General features: G+C 41.1%; 1 protein-coding gene across 1 annotated transcript; it reads left to right on the forward strand.

Moving 5' to 3' along the window:
• The first annotated feature begins 769 nt into the window (after positions 1-769).
• Positions 770-18,590, forward strand: prpf38a (pre-mRNA processing factor 38A). The gene is made up of 10 exons (XM_033028622.1): positions 770-947; positions 5,826-5,985; positions 7,628-7,749; positions 9,203-9,288; positions 9,775-9,882; positions 11,562-11,674; positions 12,896-12,922; positions 14,282-14,379; positions 17,027-17,075; positions 17,160-18,590. The coding sequence occupies exons 1-10, from the start codon at positions 818-820 to the stop codon at positions 17,200-17,202; spliced, it is 936 nt and encodes a 311-aa protein (XP_032884513.1). The 5' UTR covers positions 770-817; the 3' UTR covers positions 17,203-18,590.
• Positions 18,591-20,339: the final 1,749 nt, after the last annotated feature.

The following is a 20,339-nucleotide window of genomic DNA, read 5'->3' on the forward strand; positions in this document are numbered from 1 at the left end:
TTTTTTCAGGTTCACTTCCTCCTCCTCCAATCTAATCTAATGTATCCGCTGTTCCAGGTGTGGACTCCTGTATTTTGGCGAGACCAAGCGCAGGCTCGGCGGTTGTTTAGCTGAACACTTCCGCTCAGTCCGCCTAAACCCACCTGATCGCCTGGTTGCACAGCACTTTAACGCCCCCTCCCATTCCCACACTGACCTTTCTGCCCTGGGCCTCCTCCATTGTCAGAGTGAGACCCAGCACAAATTGGAGAAACAGCATCTCGCATTTCGCTTGGGTAGTTTACAAACCAGCGGTATGAACATTGACTTCTCTAACTTCAAGTAGCCCTTGCTTTCCCTCTCTATCCATCCCCTCCCCCTTCCCAGTTCTCCTACCAATCTTACTGTCTCTGACAACATTTTATCTCTGCATTCCCCTGACATCAGTCTGAAGGGTCTCACCCAAAATGTCACTCATTCCTTCTCTCCAGGGATTCGGGCGATCCCCCCTGTTGAGTTACTCCAGCATTTTGTGTCTACCTTCGATTTAAACCAGCATCTGCAGTTCTTTCCTACACATACCCAATTCAGGTTATTCTGTCCTTCCACTTTTTTTTAATTTCTCCACGTTCCTGTTGATAGGACTTAAGGTGCTCTGTGCTTCTAGGGTATTTTTTCTTCCATTTGAGTGGTGAGAGGCCAGGCATTCCTCGGTGGGTGGGTGGATGGATTCCTGGCTCCAGAGGGACACTCCTGCAGGTTAGTCAGCCCGGCGCTGGGCGGCGCTGCCAAACGGTGATCCGGAGTCACCGCGCGCGCGGAGCAACCTGGGCTTGCAATGGCGAACCGGACGGTGAAAGATGCGCACAGCATCCACGGGACCAACCCGCAGTATCTCATCGAGAAAATCATCCGCACTCGTATCTACGAGTCCAAGTATTGGAAGGAAGAATGTTTCGGGCTCACAGGTATAGAATGATGGAGTATTAAACGACCCAGTAAGAGCCGAGTAATGATTGAAACGCGGTTGGGCCGCTGCTTCCTGCTTTATTCATAGAGTAATCAGTTGGATGCTAACGAATGATGGGGAACGTGGTTGTTTGTTGACATTAGCGTCTTTTAAAATAAGTTTAACAAATGTTGTCATCTTCTACTGTCTGATCCGGTTTAGTTATAGTTGGTGTGGAGTGGGCAGTGAAGAAGGTGGTAACATTATCTCAGTCAACTGGGAAAGTGAGCAAGGGAATTGCAGGGTTAGTGATTGGGTGGTTAAAACCAGAGAGAAAAATACACGGCGAATGACAGGGTCCTGGGCTTATTGTGGTATTGCCCCATCTAAGCTAACCCTATTTGCCTCTGTTTGCCTCATGTTTCTCTAAATGGTTCCCAATCCTCAATTTCTCCCAGAGCTCCTTGCCTCTCTTGCCCTCCACTCTTATCAGAAGCATGCATATCACAATCTATCTCTCTATTATCCTGTTATAGACATCTGACTTTCCAGACGTCCCTTCGCCCACTCCTACTCCTATCAACTCGTGAACCGATCAAATTTTATTGCAAAGGTGTGCTTGTCATGGTTGCACTTAGCTGACCTTGTTTCAACTAACCAACATAAAAATGTTGGGTCGTTTCAACAGGTTCTCTGAGTGAATCGTTGTCCTCTCCGAGTCCCCCTCCTTTCGCCATTACCCCTCCCAAACCAACAGTCATGAACCCTGACAATCATTTCTACCTCACTGCCACCTTTCCTGATTGCTAAATTATCTCTAATTGTAGGGCTGCTTTACAGAGTGTAAGAAGTGTAAGTGTAAGAAGACCTAAGCTTGTTTTTGCTTCTCAGACATTTTGAATTGAGAGTGTTTCTTTGTCATATGTACTGGGCCTGAACCAGAACAATTATATTCTCGCATACTGCAGTTTTATAGGGACTATAATCTCATTCCTTATTCCTTAATCACGGACTCCTTTCAGCTCCCTGGTGCTATACCAGCCCCGAAGGTAAATTCTGATCATATGAGACTATCTACTTCTGACCATTACATTCTCCGATTCATCCTCTGCTGTAGCTGAAGTAATTATTCATAATTTTAGAAATGGGCCAATATTTCTTGTAACAATGCAAATCTGGCTGGCCTTATTTCGTTGTAAACATGAGATCATCCAAAGCTTTGTTGCCCTTGTCCTAATAGGTAACTAGTCTCATTCACCCATCACCTCATTGTTTTTTGACTTCATAGCTCCCAGTTAAACAACACTTGTTTGAACTTCATATGTGGTCTCAACCTTTCCTGTTTGCCTGTTTCTCCCTCCTGTTTCTAGTTTCAATCTCTTACAGTCACCTCTGCCAATTGGCTTTATCACTGCCAAGACCCTGTGCTCAGGATATCCCTCCCTTGAACTTTGACTCTCTATCTCTTGTCCTTCCAAACATTTGGTTATCTGTCCTAATATGTTCCCACGGCAGTAAAATTCTGGATCTTTTGAAAAAGGTATTTTATAAATTCATTTTGTTTTCAGCTAATATACTTTTTATTATTTACCTTCTTTCTTGCAAAATTGCTGTCCTGCAATTTATTGCAATTTTGCATTCCTCCTCATGTCTTTTATGCGTAATCCAGTTTTGTTTCTTAAATTAATTGTTTTGAGGATCAGCAAATCCGGATGATTTCTGTAAAACTTGTATATTGTGCAAATTATGACACTGCATTTGTTCCCAATCATGTGTTGTAATAAATTGACAAAATATCTGGGGAAACTCAAGTAGCCATGAATATTTTCACTTCAATCCACATGTTAAATTCAGATTTGGTCAAACTCTTCTACTCATTCAATTGTTAATTTAGTTATTGCAAAAAAATATTCAGCAACATCTGCAGCAAGTGGAGAGAGAAACTGATGATGTTTCGGGTGGAAGATCTGTGGGTTTCCAACATTTCCTGTTAATGTTTCAGATTTCTCACATTTAGAGAGTTTGCTTGTCTTTCATGATTACTGTTAGGCCGTGGGCCAAGCATCGAAAATGTGTCTCGAATTTAACTTTTGTGACCCATGTCTGGTATCTACTTGAAATTTGGGCACAGATTTAGATAAAATATAATTGAGAAGGAATTCATAACTCATCAGTGCCAAAAGTTGCACACTAATTAATTAAGCTAATTAGAAAATTAGATTGAAAAAGTAACAGCGCTATCTAGTGCTCAATGCTCATATTACTCTATGGGGAGCCTAATTCCATGCTGCGGTCTATTTAAACCATATATTATTATACCGTACATATGTCCTGTGAATATAACTGGTTATATATAATTATATTATATATAAATAATATAATTGTGAGTCCGACTGGAGGTGTATGTTGAGTGAGACTGCTGAAGAGGTCCTGGGTTTCACCGGCTCCTGAACCTACCTAATTAATGGGTCAGGGCAGATCCTGTGCGTTCCCTAACCCTCCACAGTTGCCGCTACGGATGGCACGGTGTACAGGCCCCCCTCCCCGTTGAGATGATCCAAACACACTCCGCGGCTCTGGGTTCCCAAATTGGCCGCTTCTTACCGGAGACACAATGAGGCCTAACATCTAGGACCGGGATCGGCAACCTATGGCCCACGGGCCGGATCCGGCTCGTAACCCAAAATCATCCGGCCCGCAGGCGTTTTTTTTTCCCAATTAGTTTTCGTGACCTGGGAACTGCAGCCAGCCTCAGGGCAGACCTACCAGCTGACTTGGGCGCTACAGCCAGTCCCGGGGCATGCAGGCTGAGCGCTACAGCCAGACCAGGGGCAAGCAAGCCGACTTGGGCGCTACAGCCAGACCTGCCAGCCGACTTGGGCGCTACAGCCAGTCCCGGGGCAGGCGAACCGACCTGAGCGCGCAGGCGACCTGGGAACTGCAGGTCCTTTGGCCCACTGTGTCCGCGCCGACCAGCAATGACCCCGTACACTAGCACCATCCGACACACTAGGGACAATTTACAATTTACCGAAGCACTTAACCTACAAACCTGCACGTCTTTGGAGTGTGGGGCAGGCGAGCTGACCTGGGCTCTACAGCCATTCCCGGGCGTTTTTGGGGCAACATGTTTTGCAAAACATGGGGGGGATTTGTTTCCCCCTCTCAAAACATGGAGGGACAGCCCCCCCTCAGGATTTCCGCCCATGGGTCCCGCAGTCGGAACACTTCTTCTCGGCAAATGATCGCAGGCAGCTCCACGATTCGATGTTGAAGAAGACTCTTCTTTGACTTCAACAAGCTGACATTAGTGACAACTTTTAATTTAATTTGTTCAGGAAAGACAAAGTTCAAGTCCTCAACTTCAGCCTCAAGATCTCATATCTCACAATATAAGAGGTTGAAATGTAATTAATTAAAGTCCATGCAGGTTAATTTCCATAAATTCTGACTTTAGATCTTACCTTCCAGTTCCAGTTGCTGTGTTCACAATGTTTCACTGGTCCCGTGACTTGGCTGTCCTGTTTGTGTTGCAGCACCTTAGCAGCGACTTTGCTTTTGAGACTTTCTTCCACTTCTATCCACTTAGCTGCACATTCTTCAGACTTCTTAATGCTTTTCTCACTAAATACAATTACCTTGCTGTGAGTTTCGACGACATGTATTGCACAGAAGACCAAAGAACCTTAATCGGAATCTCCAGTAACACTAGCATCAGTAGAAATACTCTCCACCATGATGTGGGCTCCCTGCCTAACTAGCCTGAAACAAAGTGCGTGATTGGTCAATTGGCGTCCGACTCAGTCAAACAGATAGATAGATAGATAGATATAATTTATTGCCACACAACCAGGGTTGGTGGAAATTTGGGTTGTCAGCAGCAGTACAATAATAAAGAACACACAATAAAACTGTAACACAAACATCCACCACAGCATTCATCACTGGTGGAAGGCACAAAAATTTGGCCAGTCCTCCTCCATTTCCCCCCCGTGTACAGGACCAGAGTCCAGTCAGTCCAGGATCGGCTCTTCCTCACCGGTGACCGCGGCTTTAGATTGTTGTAGGTCGCAGGCCGGCGGTCGAGATTTAAAGTCCCTGCTGCAGCCAGAAGCACCGTAGACTGCAGGGCCGGCGGTCGAAGTTCCCCTCCAGGGGTGATGGTAAGTCCATGCCGCACCCGCGGTAGAAGTTGGCCGCGGGCCGGCAGTGATGGCTTCTTCTTCCCCCGGGTCCCCCACGAGGGATGCCGGGCTGTAGACGCCGCACCAGCTGGAGCTCTGCAGACCGCGGCTTCAGGCTGCGACTTCAGGCTGCCGGCTGCACCGGGCCAGCGAAATGGAGCGCTCCCCTCCAGCGAGCCCCAGCGAGGGTCGCCCGCTCCACGCCGAGAGTCCACGCTGCGCCCGCTGCTAAAGCCCCGGGCGTGTCTCCGGGAAAGGCCGCGTCGATCCTTGATGTTAGGCCACGGGGGAGGCGACCTGGAAAAAGTCGCCTCTCCATGGAGGAGGCGACCAAAGCGGTTTCCCCCTTACCCCCCCCCACCACCCCTTTGATTGGACAATTACTACTCAAAAAATTGGAGGTTTTGTACATATTTTAAAAATATGTGCAGGTTTTGTTCTTGACGAGTTTCAGGTATGATTTCTATAATATTTTTACACAATATGTTATAAATACAGGTAGATACGTGATTTGGGTCACAAAATGAAACAAAAAAGCACCTCGGCCCACGGTCTATATGTTATGTTAGTTGTGTTATGTTAGTGCCTCTCTTGCTGTAATCCTATGAAGTTTACTGTAAAATGTTTCTGAACACAGAGAAATATATATTTGATTTCTCAGAAATTGTTCAGTACTATGGAGACATAATAACAAATTTATTTTTACTTTTTAGCGGAATTGGTTGTGGACAAAGCTATGGAACTAAAATATGTTGGTGGTGTATATGGTGGGAACATTAAGCCTTCCCCATTCCTTTGCCTGACTCTCAAGATGCTCCAGATTCAGCCTGAAAAGGATATAATTGTTGAATTCATAAAAAATGAAGATTTTAAGTATGTATAATTTTCATTTAACTAATGTTTTTAAACATCCTGAGTCCATTATTCCTAGTCCCATTATAATCCAGCTCGCTTAAATGTGATATACCATAGTCATTATAAACCTGCTGAAAATGTGCACATGGAGACATAGATGAGAAGAAAATTATGCTGAGCTGCGATACCATTCTTGGTAACATAACTTGCCCAGGTTTTAACTGTCAGTTTGAGTGGGGAAAATCTACTTGTGGAGTTTTCCTCAGCAGAAGCTTGCTTTTTTTTGTAGTGAAATTATTAAAACTTTTCACACCATACATTTTCTCAAAAACATGACAAAATGTGATATTTTTTGCTCTGGGCTAACCAAAGAAAATAAATGATGGATATTACGTTCTAGCTGATGCTTTCAACTTCTAGAGCCTTGGGTATAATGTTAAATCAAGTTTATCTTGTGTGTTACATCACAGGGGACAGACTGGCGATTGATATTTATTGTAAACCCACTGACCCCCATAGTTACCTGTACTGCATCTCCTATCTCTTGCAAAGATGCCATCCCCTACTCTAAATTTCACCATCTCCTCCACATCTGCTTTCAAGATGAGGCTTTCCTTTCTTGGACATCCAAGATGTCTTTGGTAAACATGGTTTCCCACCCACCCCTCTATTGTAGATGGATTCCTCACCCATGTCTCCCCCTGGTTATTACCTTTCTTCCACCAGACATCACATCCAACGCATTACTCTCTGATATTTTCACCACCTTCAACATAATTACACCAGCAGTCACATCTTCCCATCTCCACCCCTTTCTGCAGAGACCACTCCCTCTGCAACTCCTTGGATCGCTCATCTCTTCTCACCCAAACCCCTCTTAGTCCTCTCTTTTACAGCGCCTTAACCGGAACGAACAAACAAACAAACAAACAAATAAATGCAGGCTTATCTCCTGGGCAGAGGATACTAGTGTGCCCCCCCCCCCCCCCCCCCAAATGCTGGGTCCTCCATTGTTCATCACGGCGGTCCACCCACGCCGGGTCCCCATTGCCTCCCCCCCCCCCCCCCCCCCCCCAAACACCCTCATCGACCACTGATCGGTCACCGCCGCCAAGGCTCACGCTGCTGCCGAGGTCCCACTGCCGCCTACATTGACATTCCTGCTGCGCTCGCGGCTCCCCGGGATCTGGATGTGCACCCATTTTTTTTACACTCTCCCACCCCTCCTTTCCTTTTTCCCACCCCTCCCATTGCACCTATATGCTATCATTTGGCTTCATATTTCATGCCTCATCTCTCCTTATCATTCAACCTTTTGTCTCCTTTTCATTTCTAGTCTTTGTCCACTCATCTGCCAATCAACACCCCTCACCTGTAACCATCTATCACTTACTGGGTTTGTCCTGCCCCCATCTCACTTCCAACTTTCTCCTCCCTACCACAATCAGTCTGAAGAAGGGTCTCGACTCGAAACATCGCCTATCCATATCCTCCAGAGATGTTGCATGACTTGCTGAGTTATTCCATCACTGCCTTTTTTTTAAATCTTGCGTGTAGTTTCATAGCATATAATCAAATTTCTTTGGATTCCAAATGTTTGTTAAATGAAGCAGTATGCTCTTTTAATATGCAATGTATTTACTAATTGGTTTAATTCCAGGTATGTTAGACTGCTGGGTGCACTGTACATGCGACTAACGGGGTCTGCTATTGATTGTTATAAATACTTGGAACCACTTTATAATGATTATCGGAAAGTGAAGAGGCAAAAAAGAGATGGAGGTAAAATAAATCTCATAATCTGAGTGAAAGTGAAGGCTAATTTTGTTTTGTATAATTGTACTAAAATCTATATTGGAATGTTCTTTGATCACAGCGTCGCGTCATTTTTAAAAGCTACAATTGCAAATATTGACTTAAGTATGATTTTTTATGTATTAAGGTAAATTATTATGATATTCATTAATCTAATAGCTAAACTATACCAGGGATTCTGTACTTTTAATCATGTTTGATATGCCATAAGATTATTTGCATGCTTAGGACTTTACTGGCAATATAGTGTTGATTGTAAGTAGTAGTTATTGAAATTATTTGAAGCACATTGGAATCAAAATCTCAAAAGATAAAATGATTATCACACAAGAGACTGTCGAGTATACATTTTAAATGTGAGTAGTCCAAGTGGGACTTGTTGGGTCCATGTCACACGGGAGGCCTGGTCCCCCAACGCAACCCGTTCCCCAACGCAATATTCCACTACTCACCCATAGCCGACAACTGCTCATTTCGCCTTATGCACCTTCCCTCATTTTTAAACTTAAAAAAAAATGCATTTGCACTTGCTACCTAGCAGAACTCAGTGTACTGTGACTTTAAAAAAATCCATTTGCACTTGCTAGGGCTAGCAGGACTCAGTGTACTTGGATAGCAACAATGTTGCGAGCAGGGCTAAAATCCCATTGTGACTTCACACTGTAAGTAAGCACAGGGAAAAAGCAGTTTTTTTTCCCGTTTTCAGATTTTTGAACATTTTGATTAATAACTCGAGAAATAATGTATGCATTTTTCAGATAGGGCGATTTTTGACTTCATGGGATAAATCTCTACCGGAATATGTAAAAATGTTACCGTTAGAGCGTCGTTTTTTCGAAAAGATATGATCACACACAAACAAATAAATACACATCCAAGATCAGTTCTATAGTTATAAGCATGAGCGGTTTTGCCTCCGTTATTTTAGGTAGAGAGTTCCTGTCCCCTATCACCGTCTGTGGGAATAATCTTTTCCTCATCTCCTTCGTAGTTTTTCTACCAGTTAATATAATATTCCCCCTGGTTTTTGAACAATCTGTTAAGGAAAATAGGTTAACTGCTTTTTATCTATCTCTGGCCTTGGTAGTTATATACACTCCAATTAAGTCTCCCCATAGAAAAGAAAAACAGAGTAGTTTATTCAGTACTTATAGCTGAAATTTTCCTTAATTCACCAAAATATTACGCTAGTTTTGGTTGATTCATTTTTATTTAAAACAAGTTGGTCAATTTTTGGAATTAAAGTAGCACCAACCAGAATATATGTCATTTTTATAATAAAATAATGCAGATTTACTGTATAAAAGCACTCTATTCTGCAGGTGCTGGACATTTGCAGAATATTTCCAACATTTTCTGAGTTTTTTGTTTCTGGTCTAGCTATATAATTTTGCCTTGTTTCTCATGTTTTTTCTTCAAGAGTTTGAACTAATTCATGTTGATGAATTTATGGACGAGTTACTCCATGAAGAGCGTGTTTGTGATATCATTTTGCCCAGACTTCAGGTACATGGTATTTCTTTAAAGTTTGATTTTTGCAGCCTATTTTTTATTTCTTTGTGAACCATTACTCTTTTTGAGAAGTGAAATCAGTTAGTTTGGTTTATAAATTCACCCATTCACGCTAGTTCTATATTATCCCACTGTCTCATCCATTCCATACACACCATAGGCAATTTACAGAGGCCAATTCACCAGTAAACCCGCACATTTTTGGGATATGGGAGGAAAACTGAAAACAGAAAATAGGAAACCCCCGTGGTCATGGGGTGAATGTGCAAACTACACACAGCACCCGAGGCCATGATCAACTCTGGTCTTTGAGACAGTAGTTCTACCAAGTGGGTCACTGTGCCAACCTGTGGTGGTTGACCACATTAAATTAAGCCTTCAATGCATTTGAGTCACCCTTTGTATGCATTATGAATTGTACAGTTATAGAACTTTGTACCACAACGGTTTGTAATTATTGCTATGAATCTAATCATCTAGAAACGTTATGTGTTGGAAGAAGCAGAGATGCTGGATACACGAGTCAGTGCTCTGGAAGAAGATATGGACGATGTAGACACAAGTGAAGATGAGGATGAAGATGATAAGGTGTGTGTAGATACCTAATATTAGATTACAGAACCGTAAAATAGTTTCAACATAGAAGAAAGCTGTTCTGCTTATTGAGTCCATGTAAAGAATCCAGCAAGTCCCATACACCCGCCTATCATTGCAAGTTTTTCCTATCTGATTCTTACCAGCTTCATTTTAAATGCTGCAATTAAATCTGCAACAATAACTTCCTGCCAGTGTATTCAAAATCCAAACCCAAACCACAACATCCTTATCTTGTGTCACTGTTGTTTATTTTCCCAGTGACCTTCAATCGAGAACAAACAGAAAATGCTGGAAAAACTCAGCAGGTCAGGCAGCATATTTGGAAAGAGAACAGGAAACATTTTGGGTTGTCAGCCCACCTACAGTAGTCAGGCAATTCTTCTACACCCTTTGCTAGTTAGCCATTTGACCATTCAGCCTATCTTAGAAGAAATTGGAGCACTTGAGGGAAACCTACATAGTTTCAGGGAGAGTGGTCCATTCATACAGCACCCAAGGTCATAGTTAATGCTGGGACTCTGGAGTGAGCGGCAATGTAAGATCTGCTGTGCAGCTCCTTTCACTCCAGGATCTTCAGTCATGATGAGAAGTTATTATGTGGCAGCTTATAATTAATTGCCTTTTGTAAGCCCTTGCAAGCTGCATCAACTAAATTTCCATCAGTGTTCCCGTCTGTTATTTCTTCAAAAAGTTATATTGGGCGACACTCCAAAGACGTACAGATATGTATGTTAATTGGCTTGGTAAATGTAAAAATTGTCCTTAGTGTGTGTAGGATAGTGTTAATATGCGGGGATCGCGGACCCAGTGGGCCAAAGGGCCTGTATCCGCGATGTATATCTAAACTAAACTAAAATTTGCATCTCTTGCTGAGATTACAGAAGATCTTATTTCTTTGTAAAGATGGATGTACAGTGCTCGTGTAGTACTTTGCAATTACATCCAGCATTTTGTGACTATCTTCGTTAAAGAAGATAGTCTGAAGAAGGGTCTCGACCCAAAACGTCACCTATTCCTTCGTTCCATAGATGCTGCCTCACCCGCTGAGTTTCTCCAGCATTTTTGTCTACCTTTGTTAAATGATGTTCACTAAGAGGGATGGGGTGGAGTGAGACCTGTAGATTCTGTTCAAGGTCGTTCAAGTGCTACAATATTCTCCTTCGTCAATACATCCATCTGTGCTTTTTACATTTTTGGATTTTTTTCCTAAATATCTATCTTGGAATCATTAGAACCCATTCCCGCTCTTATTTTTAGGCGAGATCTCTCAAGTCTTGATTGTCTGAACAAAATTATGTACAGACTGTTTTTTCTTTATTTTAGAAGGCAAAGTTATTTTCCTATCTGTAGCATATTGAACACTTTGTCACAGGCAAGAGCAGAGTATTTGATCTAACTCACCCCGTAGGCCCAAGGGCCTGTATGTGAACTGTGAGACTTTATGCACATGCAGTTCTTAGCATTTCTGTCTGAAAGTAGCTTAGATATTATATACATTCTATTTCAAGTATACATTCCCTAGATTAAAGAAAAATGTACTCCTATTGGAGCTAATTTTGTGTGATTTTAACGGACAGCTATACAATGCAAGCTTACCATATAAATTTAAATTTACGTTTATCTTAATTTTACCAAGAAAGTTAATTTATATTATGTGCTCTAATTTCCAGGGTAACAGAATGCCAACACCAGAGCCCCCAAGGAGAGGTTACCGAGATCTTGATCGGCCTCATAGATCTCCCTCTCCACGGTATAGGAGAAGCCGAAGCAAAACACCAAGGCGGTAAGAAAGTTCTTACCAGCTTAACTGTTCATTGATGAGTAACATACAAAGTGCTGGAAATTCACAATCAATTCATGGGCAACTAAAAGAACAGTTGGATTAATATTTCAGGTGTACACGTTTTCCCCCCCGGTTTACAACTTTTATGAATTTTCTCCATAGTTCATTGACTTTGAGATGGGTCTTTAACTTAGTCTTTTATTGCTGTAATAACTAGTGCTTAAGTCAGCAAGACATAATAATTGATATCTCAATGGAGAGTAAACTTTAATTGATGAAGCTGATGAGCTACAGTGCCCTCCATAATGTTTGAGACAAAGACCTTTCATTTATTTATTTACCTCGGTACTCCACAATTTGAGATTTGTAATAGAAAAAATCTACATGGTGAAACCAAAATGTATAAAAATTGCCTTTATTAAAATCTGACAATGGGCACTTTAACCACATGTGATTTTTTTTCTATTACAAATCTCAAATTGTGGAGTACAGAGGGAAATAAATGATGGGTCTTTGTCCCAAACATTATTGAGGGCACTATGTCAACAAGGAATACAATCCTACAACCCACAGAGAGTGATTGGAGTGGGCAGGGGAGAATGTTCATGCAAAGATCAACATGGCAAGACATTGAAAGCACAGGGAGAAAGATCACATGGGCCCAGAGGAAGAGGAGGCAAGATGATAAGAACTATTTCTGGATGGTGGAGAGAGGGCTTAAAAGTGTACATTACGATTTTATCATCTTTAACATTCAATTGTTGGTAAAACAATAGATTATTATTTCAGATCTTTTTGTCAAACTCTTTTGAGATAAGAAGTAAAATCAGAAACATGTTCTTTAAAATTAATGGGAAAAGTGTATTCGAATATCAAGTTCAATGTAGTGTCTTCAACATCATTTCATAGGTTTAGGCATACCTTTATTTGAAGACCTTGAGCATTTCTGACTGTTTTATTTTACTTCAGCTATACTGCATTTGAAGTTTTCTCTTATTTTTCTCAAGATTCTCTGGACTTGTGGCCACACAATTGATCTAGTAGTCAGTGGTTAGATCTTTTCAGAATGTATTTGATTAGCTTTTAACATTGCTGGAGAGCTAAAGCATTCATATTGTCTGCGAAAAATAACTTACGCAATGTACTACAGTTTTGTCAATTGTATACTCTGCTTTAGGGAGAGTACAAAAATAATACGTTTCTTAATCTGTCAATTTACAGACGAAGTAGATCTCCCAAGCGACGAAGGTACGTGTGTTTTTCAATATTGTCATTTTTAAATGCTGGAGCACCCACTACTTTTAAACAGGCTGATTTCTTACTTTAGGCCAGAGATGAAAAAAAAGTGTGACAATATGATTGAAGAGTTGTAAATTGTGAAGCCAGAGGAAGGAATGTAGGTGGAGGGAGGAGGAGGGGAGAAATCAGTGTGAAGGGGGAATAGGGTGGTTGTTAAAGGTTGCCTAAATTGGAGAGTTTGGTGTTAATATGTTGGGTTAAATGCCATCCAAGTGGAATATGAGGTGCTGGGTGGGGGAGGGGCTTGGAAAAGGCCTAGAGGTGGAGGCGACGGAAGATGAGCTCTACATTGTGGTTGACCCACAATCACATTGAGGTGTGGCCCTATACCCACACCGAAATAAGTTCTGGGCACTCAATGATGTAGAGTTCTTCATCTGTCACCACTACATCGATAACTGCTTCATGGACCTGTGCAGAATTCATTTACTTCACCACTAATCTCCACCTTGCTCTCAAATTTACCTGAATTATCTCTGACTAGTGCTTCCACACTGGTCAGAGATCATTTCCTTAAATAGAATCCCCAAATTCCTGGAATTTGATGGTATTTCCTAAAATTTACAAAAATGTTTCCTGCGTGCTATTTGTTGTTTTCTTTGCGGGCACAAGTTAACAACACAATGAAGAACAAGGCAAAACAGATCTATGTAACTACCGTATCTGCCTGCTTCTGTTACTCACTTGTTCAGTGTTATGCAATGCAGCTTTCGTTGCCTCCAACAGCTTTCGTTGTCTTCATTTTTTCAACCGGCTCCCATGTGTCTCGGTCTCTGCGCTCTCTCTCCCTCCTTCCCTCCCTCTCTCCCTCCCCCCTCTCGTATTTGCTTCCAGGATGAAGCTTATCAGACTAGGACATCTTTCTTCAATTAACATGAATTTTCCCCCCTGCTGTCAAAGATGGATTCCCGCACCCGCGGCTACTCTGCGTCCCGTAATTCTGCTCTCGCTCCCCTTTCCCACCCCCCCCCCCCCCCCTATGCAACAACTTGGTTCACTCATCCCTCCCATCCCCATCTCAGGCACTTCACCCCGTAACAGCACGAAATGCAACACCTGTCCCTTATACCTCCTCCCTTGCCTCTATCCAGGAACCTCTGTAGCCCTTTCAGGTGAGACACAGATTCGTATGCACCTCCTCTAACCTCCATCCATCTGAAAAGGGGTCCCACCCACAAAGTTGCCTATCCATGTTCTCCAGAGATGCTACCTGACCCGCTGAGTTACTTTAACACTTTGTTTCTTTTTTTGTAAACCAGCATCAACAGTTCCTTGTTTCTACTTATTTCTCACTTTATTTTACTGAAGCCCATCACCACGTCGTGAAAGACATCGCAGCAAAAGTCCCAGACGTCACCGTAGTCGATCCAGGGATCGTCGTCACCGATCGAGGTCCAAATCTCCAGGTACAATTCTTGGCATGTTTACAAATCAATGTCTTGCTGTTTAAATCGTGAAGACTGAACTCTTATGTAGCGTGTAGTTTTGGTGAAGATGGTAGAATTTACTTTTTATGTTTTCTCAATTTTATGACTATTTTAAGACTCCACTGTACTTCTCCCATCCAGAGCAAAAATAAGGTTTGTTTGTCTTCATCTTCCATCTCATGTGTTCGATGGATCATCCTCTATAATTTCCACCACCTTCAGTGAGATGTCACAACCAGTGGCATCTAGACATTCCCTTTCATCATTCCAAAGGATATTTATTTTTTACAGCTCCTTGGTTCACTCATCCATCTCCATCCACACTCCTTTTCACGGAGCCTTGTTATGGAACATTTATGCTTTTACCTTTTTTCCTTCGTATCATTTAGGGCCCCTATCTTTCTTTTAGATGAAGTGGTGATTCATTCATTGTGCTTCCAATTCAGTGCATTGCACTTGATGCTCATAATGTGATCTCCTCTAATTGCAGAAACTAGTGCAGATTATTGAATACATTTAAAAAAAATCACTATCACTTCCTAGTGAAATAATGATTTAAAAAAAAAATGTATTCATTGACATTATGATCAGATATATCTAAGGACATTACGGGAAACTAGGGAGAAAATTGCGGGAGCCCTGGTTGAAATTTACGAGTCGTCCTTAAATACGGGAGAAAGGCCGGAAGACTGGAGGGTGGTAAATGTTGTGCTGGGAACTATATGCCGGTGAACTTAACTGTAGTTGGAAAGTTACTAGAAAGTATTCTGAAGGACATGTTGTACAGGCATTTGGATGGGCAAGGGCCGATTAGGGATAGTCAGCATGGTTTTGTACGTGGGAGGTCGTGTCTCACAAATCTGATTGATTTATTTGAAGACATGACCAAAAAGCTCGATGAGGGCAGAGCTGTAGATGTGTACATGGATTTTAGTAAAGCACTCAACAAGGTGTGGCATGGTAGGCTGCTCTGGCGGGTTAGATTGCATGGGATCCAAGGAGAGATAGCTGAATGGATAGCAAATTGGCTCCATGGAAGGAAGCAGAGGGTGATGGTGGAAGGTTGCTTCTAGGATTGGAGGCCTGTGACTAGTGGTGTGCCTCAGGGTTCAGTGCTGGGCCCGTTACTGTCATCTACATCAATGATTTGGATGAGAACATACAGGGCAAGATTAGCAAGTTTCCTGATGATACAAAAGTTAGTGGCTTTGCAGATAGTGAAGATTGTTGTGAAAGATTGCAGCTGGATCTGGATTGATTGGCCAGGTGGTCGGAGGAATGGTTGATGGAATTTAATACAGAGAAGTGTGAGTTGTTGTATTTTGGGATGTCGAACAAGGGCAGGACCTACACAGTAAATGGTAGGCCTCTGGGTAGTGTTGTAGAGCAAAGGAATCTAAGAGTGCAGGTGCATGGTTCCTTGAGGGTCAGGTTGCAGGTAGATAAGGTGGTCAGAAAGGATTTTGGCATTTTGGCCTGTGTTGAGTATAGACGTTGGGAGGTCATGTTGCAGTTGCATAAGACGTTGGTGAGACCGCATTTAGAATATTGTGTTCAGTTCTGGGCACCATGTTATAGGAAAAATATTGTCAAGCTTGAAAGGGTTCAGAAAAGATTTACGAGCATGTTGTCAGGACTAGAGGGTGTGAGGTATAGGGAGAGGTGGAGCAGGCTGGGTCCCTATTCCATGGAGCACAGGAGGATGAGGGGGGATCTTATAGAGGTATACAAAATCATGAGAGGAATAGATCAGGTAGATACACAGAGTCTCTTGCCCGGAGTTGAGGACCAGAGGACATAGGTTCAAGGTGAAGGGAAAAAGATTTAATAGGAATCTGAAGGGTACCTTTTTCACACCAAGGTGGTGGGTGTATGGAACAAGCTGCCAGAGGAGATAGTTGAGGCTGGGAATATCCCAACAATTAGACGGGTACATGGATAGGACAGGTTTGGAGGGATATGGACCAAGCGCAGGCAAGTGGGACTCGTGTAGCTGGGACATTGTTGGCCTGTGTGGACAAGTTGGGCGGAAGGATCTATTTCCACACTGTATAACTCTATGACTGTGCTTCACTGGAACAGTGAAGGTGGTCAAAAAAGAAGTCAGTGGGAGTGAGATAAAAAATTAAAGTGACAGGTAGCTGGAAGCTGGCGAAAGAACCATGTGTTAAGTATTCTAATTTAAATAGCCTTTGAGAAGACCGCCTAGTACGGAAGGAATGTGCTGAAAATGGCCTTGCACTTGAGATCACAGGGTGTGTGGTCATTATGTTAAGGATTAGTAACCTGAAGGCTCAGACTAATAATCCTGAGTTCATACTCTGCCATGGCAATGTGAAGCTTGTTTGTTTTAGAAAAATCTGCAGGTTAACTGCAACTACACGTGATTAAGCAGTTCATGGATTAAAACAAATATCTAAATCTGTCGTGTCCTCGTCTATTTTAGATGCTGTGACTGATTCACACCACTGTGTTTATTCTTGAACAGTTCTACATAGTTACTTTTTGGTTATATTGCTTTATATAACATTTTTTATATTACATAATCTTTTGGTGAAAATTTATCAGGCTTACTTATATAATGTCTACTTCCATCACTAATATATCTGTTATACATTTTAAATAGGTCATCACAGAAGTCATAGACACAGAAGTCATTCCAAGTCACCTGAAAGGTAATGTTAGTTTGACACAACTTTTTCTTATTAATCTGCATTAACTTTGTGCATTATTGCTAATCACTTTTACATTGTTATTAGATCAAAAAAGAGTCACAAGAAGAGCCGAAGAGGAAATGAATGAAGGTTCCACAAACTGTCAAATATATATTTCCAGTGGATCACAAGACTTGTTTGTAGATAAAACTCTGATGTTAACAAATTTTGTCTTTGGTATTAATTCTAAGATGTTATTTGCAAGAATTAATTTTAGTTACAAAAGCACTATGGTAAATCTACTAAACTTTTTGGAATAGGCAGAGTAATTAAAAAAAAAATTCTGTGAATACAAAGAACATTGAGTACCATTTAAAGTTACTTAATTTTTATGACTTGAATTTGATAATGTTATGGTTTTCATAACAAATTCATTATATTTTGGCTAATATTTGGACAAATGACCTAAATTACACAATGGTGATACAAAGATGCATTTAAGACGTAATTTATCCAATTTCTGAGTCTTTGATTGTCAAAGCTCATACTGTTTTAAGAACTAAAAGCCAGTACCATAGAAAATGTTATTGCCATGTATGTATTATACAACTAAAGTGCATAACCATTTTGTGTATACGACCTAGCTAACCACAGAATGTCCACCTTCATTGGCAAAATACAAATGAACAATTTTAAAAGGGGATATTGGAAATATATTGTGATTATAAAATTCTTTGATAAGTACATGCATTAAACTGGAATGTCTGTATTGATTATGTATTTAAATCTCCCGTTCAAGATTTATATCCATGACTTTTCAGTGAAAAATGTCAGAGGAAGAACTTAGTTTACCATGGAGGTATACCATGGGGGTATACCATGATTCCCAACCATCAGGAGTTATGAGAAAAAACAAAATAATCTGTTAAAAACATGCACCATTTCTTGGAAATTAAACTTAATTTAGAAATTTTTGTCCCACTTTTTGAAATTTTGACATAACGCCTTTTTATATTTATATGATCAAGGTGCTTCAGTCTGAACTGACTTGAGCTGTTATGTATGTAAACATGATTTTATTACAAAGCATATCTGACTTGTTAAAATGCTCCTGACCACTTCTGGCTCCTGTATTAAAATTGTAGATTAATTTAATATCATGCTATTTTTCCTGTCAGTCTTCAAAAATTGATGAAGAACATTTGCGACGGATAGGTAATGATGAGATGACCATCTGAAGCCAACAACTGTTTCCTTTAAGGTTCAATAGACCAGACCAGAAATTTAAACACAATCCAATTAATTGATGATTCCAACAAATTGGTTAGTGCCAGCCTTCATTCAGTGGTAATAAATTTGCCTGGTTTCAAACCTTGAAGACTTGAGCATGTAATGTAAGCCTGTACATAAAAAAGATATAGTCAACAATTTAAAGAGAGGTTTTGTTTTGGTGCTCTGAACAATGGTGTATTCAACCAACATCACTGAAGTATCAATTTTTCTCATTGTTGTGGACATCAATAAAAATAGTTCATTCTTTGAAGTGTCATAGAATTTAAAAAAAATATGTATATTACGCAAAATTATTCTTTCATAGAATTTGTTAACGGTTATGATATTAGACAAAAAGATGTATCATGGAACATTCCCTTCTCATGCAACTGGAGTACATTATGTCTATTGACAAACTAGGCAGAGGATTTACAAAAACTGAATGCTGTCAGCAAGAAAAAAGAGTGAATCTAGAGTTTTTCAGATGTTTACAGTGCCCTCTGTAATGTTTGGAACAAAGACCCATAATTGCTTTATTTGCCTCTGTACTCCACAATTTGAGATTTGTAAAAGATAAAATCACATGTGGTTAAAGTGCATTGTCAGATTTTAATGGGCCATTTTTATACATTTTGGATTCATTATGTAGAACTTACAGCAGTTTTTATACATCACCCCCCCCCCCCCCATTTCAGGGCACCATAATGCTTGGAACACAGCAATGTCATGTAAATGAAAGTAGTCATGTTTAGTATTTTGTTGCATATTCTTTGCATGAAATGACTGCTTGAAGTTTGCGATTCATGGACATCACCTGGGTATTTTCTCTGGTGATGCTCTGCCAGGCCTCTATTAGAGCCATCTTTAGCTTATGCTTGTTTTGGGGGCTCGTCCCCTTTAGTTTTCTCTTCAGCATATAAAAGGCATGCTCAATTGGGTTCAGATCGGGTGATTGACTTCACCACTCAAGAATTGACAATTTTTTAGCTTTGAAAAACTCCTTTGTTGACTTAGCAGTATGTTTGGGATTATGTCAATGGTCATTGACAAAACCACACCTGACTCTTGAAGAGCGTTTCTGATCTGTCAGACAGGTGTTTGGGGTTTTTTTTTTATTATAGAGGGAATTCTTCTGTCATCAGCTGTGGTGGTCTTCCTTGGCCTGCCAGTCCCTTTGCGATTAGTAAGCTCACCAATGCTCTCTTCCTTCTTAATGATGTACTAAACAGTTGATTTTGGTAAGCCTAAGGTTTGGCTGATGTCACTAATAGTTTCATTCTTGTTTCTCAGTCTCAATGGTTTATTTGACTCATTGGCACAACTTTGGTCCTCATGTTGATAAACAGCAATAAAAGTTTCCAAAGGTGATGGAAAGACTGGAGGAAAGACTAGGTGCTGAGAGCTCTCTTATACCTCCATTAAGGAGGCAATTAAACACACCTGAGCAATTACAAACGCCTGCGAAGCCAAGTGTCCCAAACATTATGGTGCCCTGAAATTGGGGGGGGGGGGGGGGGGGGGGGGGGGAGGAGAGGAGGGAGAGGAGAGGAAACAGACGATGACTATGTATAAATACTGCTGTAATTTCTACATGGTGAAACCAAAATAATTGCTTTTATTAAAATCTGACAATGTGCACTTTAACCACATGTGGGTTTTTTTCTCTTACAAATCTTAAATTGTGGAGCACAGAGGCAATTAAATAAAGGATGGGTCTTTGTCCCAAACATTATGCTGTACATATAAACTACATATTTTAAGCTAGTAAACAATTTCAAGTTAAAGAGTGGCACAGAAACCAACTGCAACCTTGGATTATGCCATGAGAGTTAGCTGCTGTCACTGCACTGTTACTTGGTCATTTCAGATTTTGAGGTAAGCTGTAGTAGCATTTTACAGATATTCCCCACATGATGTTTAGTCTGCCCTGCCTGTCCTTTTAACTCGGGTCCTCCAGTCCAGTAAAATCCTTGTGAATTGTTTCCATACCCTTTCCATCTTAATAACATCCTG

The sequence above is a fragment of the Amblyraja radiata genome, chromosome 10, assembly GCF_010909765.2.
Source record: "Amblyraja radiata isolate CabotCenter1 chromosome 10, sAmbRad1.1.pri, whole genome shotgun sequence".
In the NCBI taxonomy this organism is placed as follows: Eukaryota; Metazoa; Chordata; class Chondrichthyes; order Rajiformes; family Rajidae; genus Amblyraja; species Amblyraja radiata.

What these genes read in the sequence shown, in the direction of transcription:
- prpf38a (XM_033028622.1), top strand. Translation starts at nt 818, where the DNA reads ATGGCGAACCGGACGGTGAAAGATGCGCACAGCATCCACGGGACCAAC. An exon ending in TCATTTTGCCCAGACTTCAG is followed by an intron (nt 9,289 to 9,774) that starts GTACATGGTATT and finishes CTAATCATCTAG; the next exon opens with AAACGTTATGTGTTGGAAGA. An exon ending in ATCGAGGTCCAAATCTCCAG is followed by an intron (nt 14,380 to 17,026) that starts GTACAATTCTTG and finishes CATTTTAAATAG; the next exon opens with GTCATCACAGAAGTCATAGA.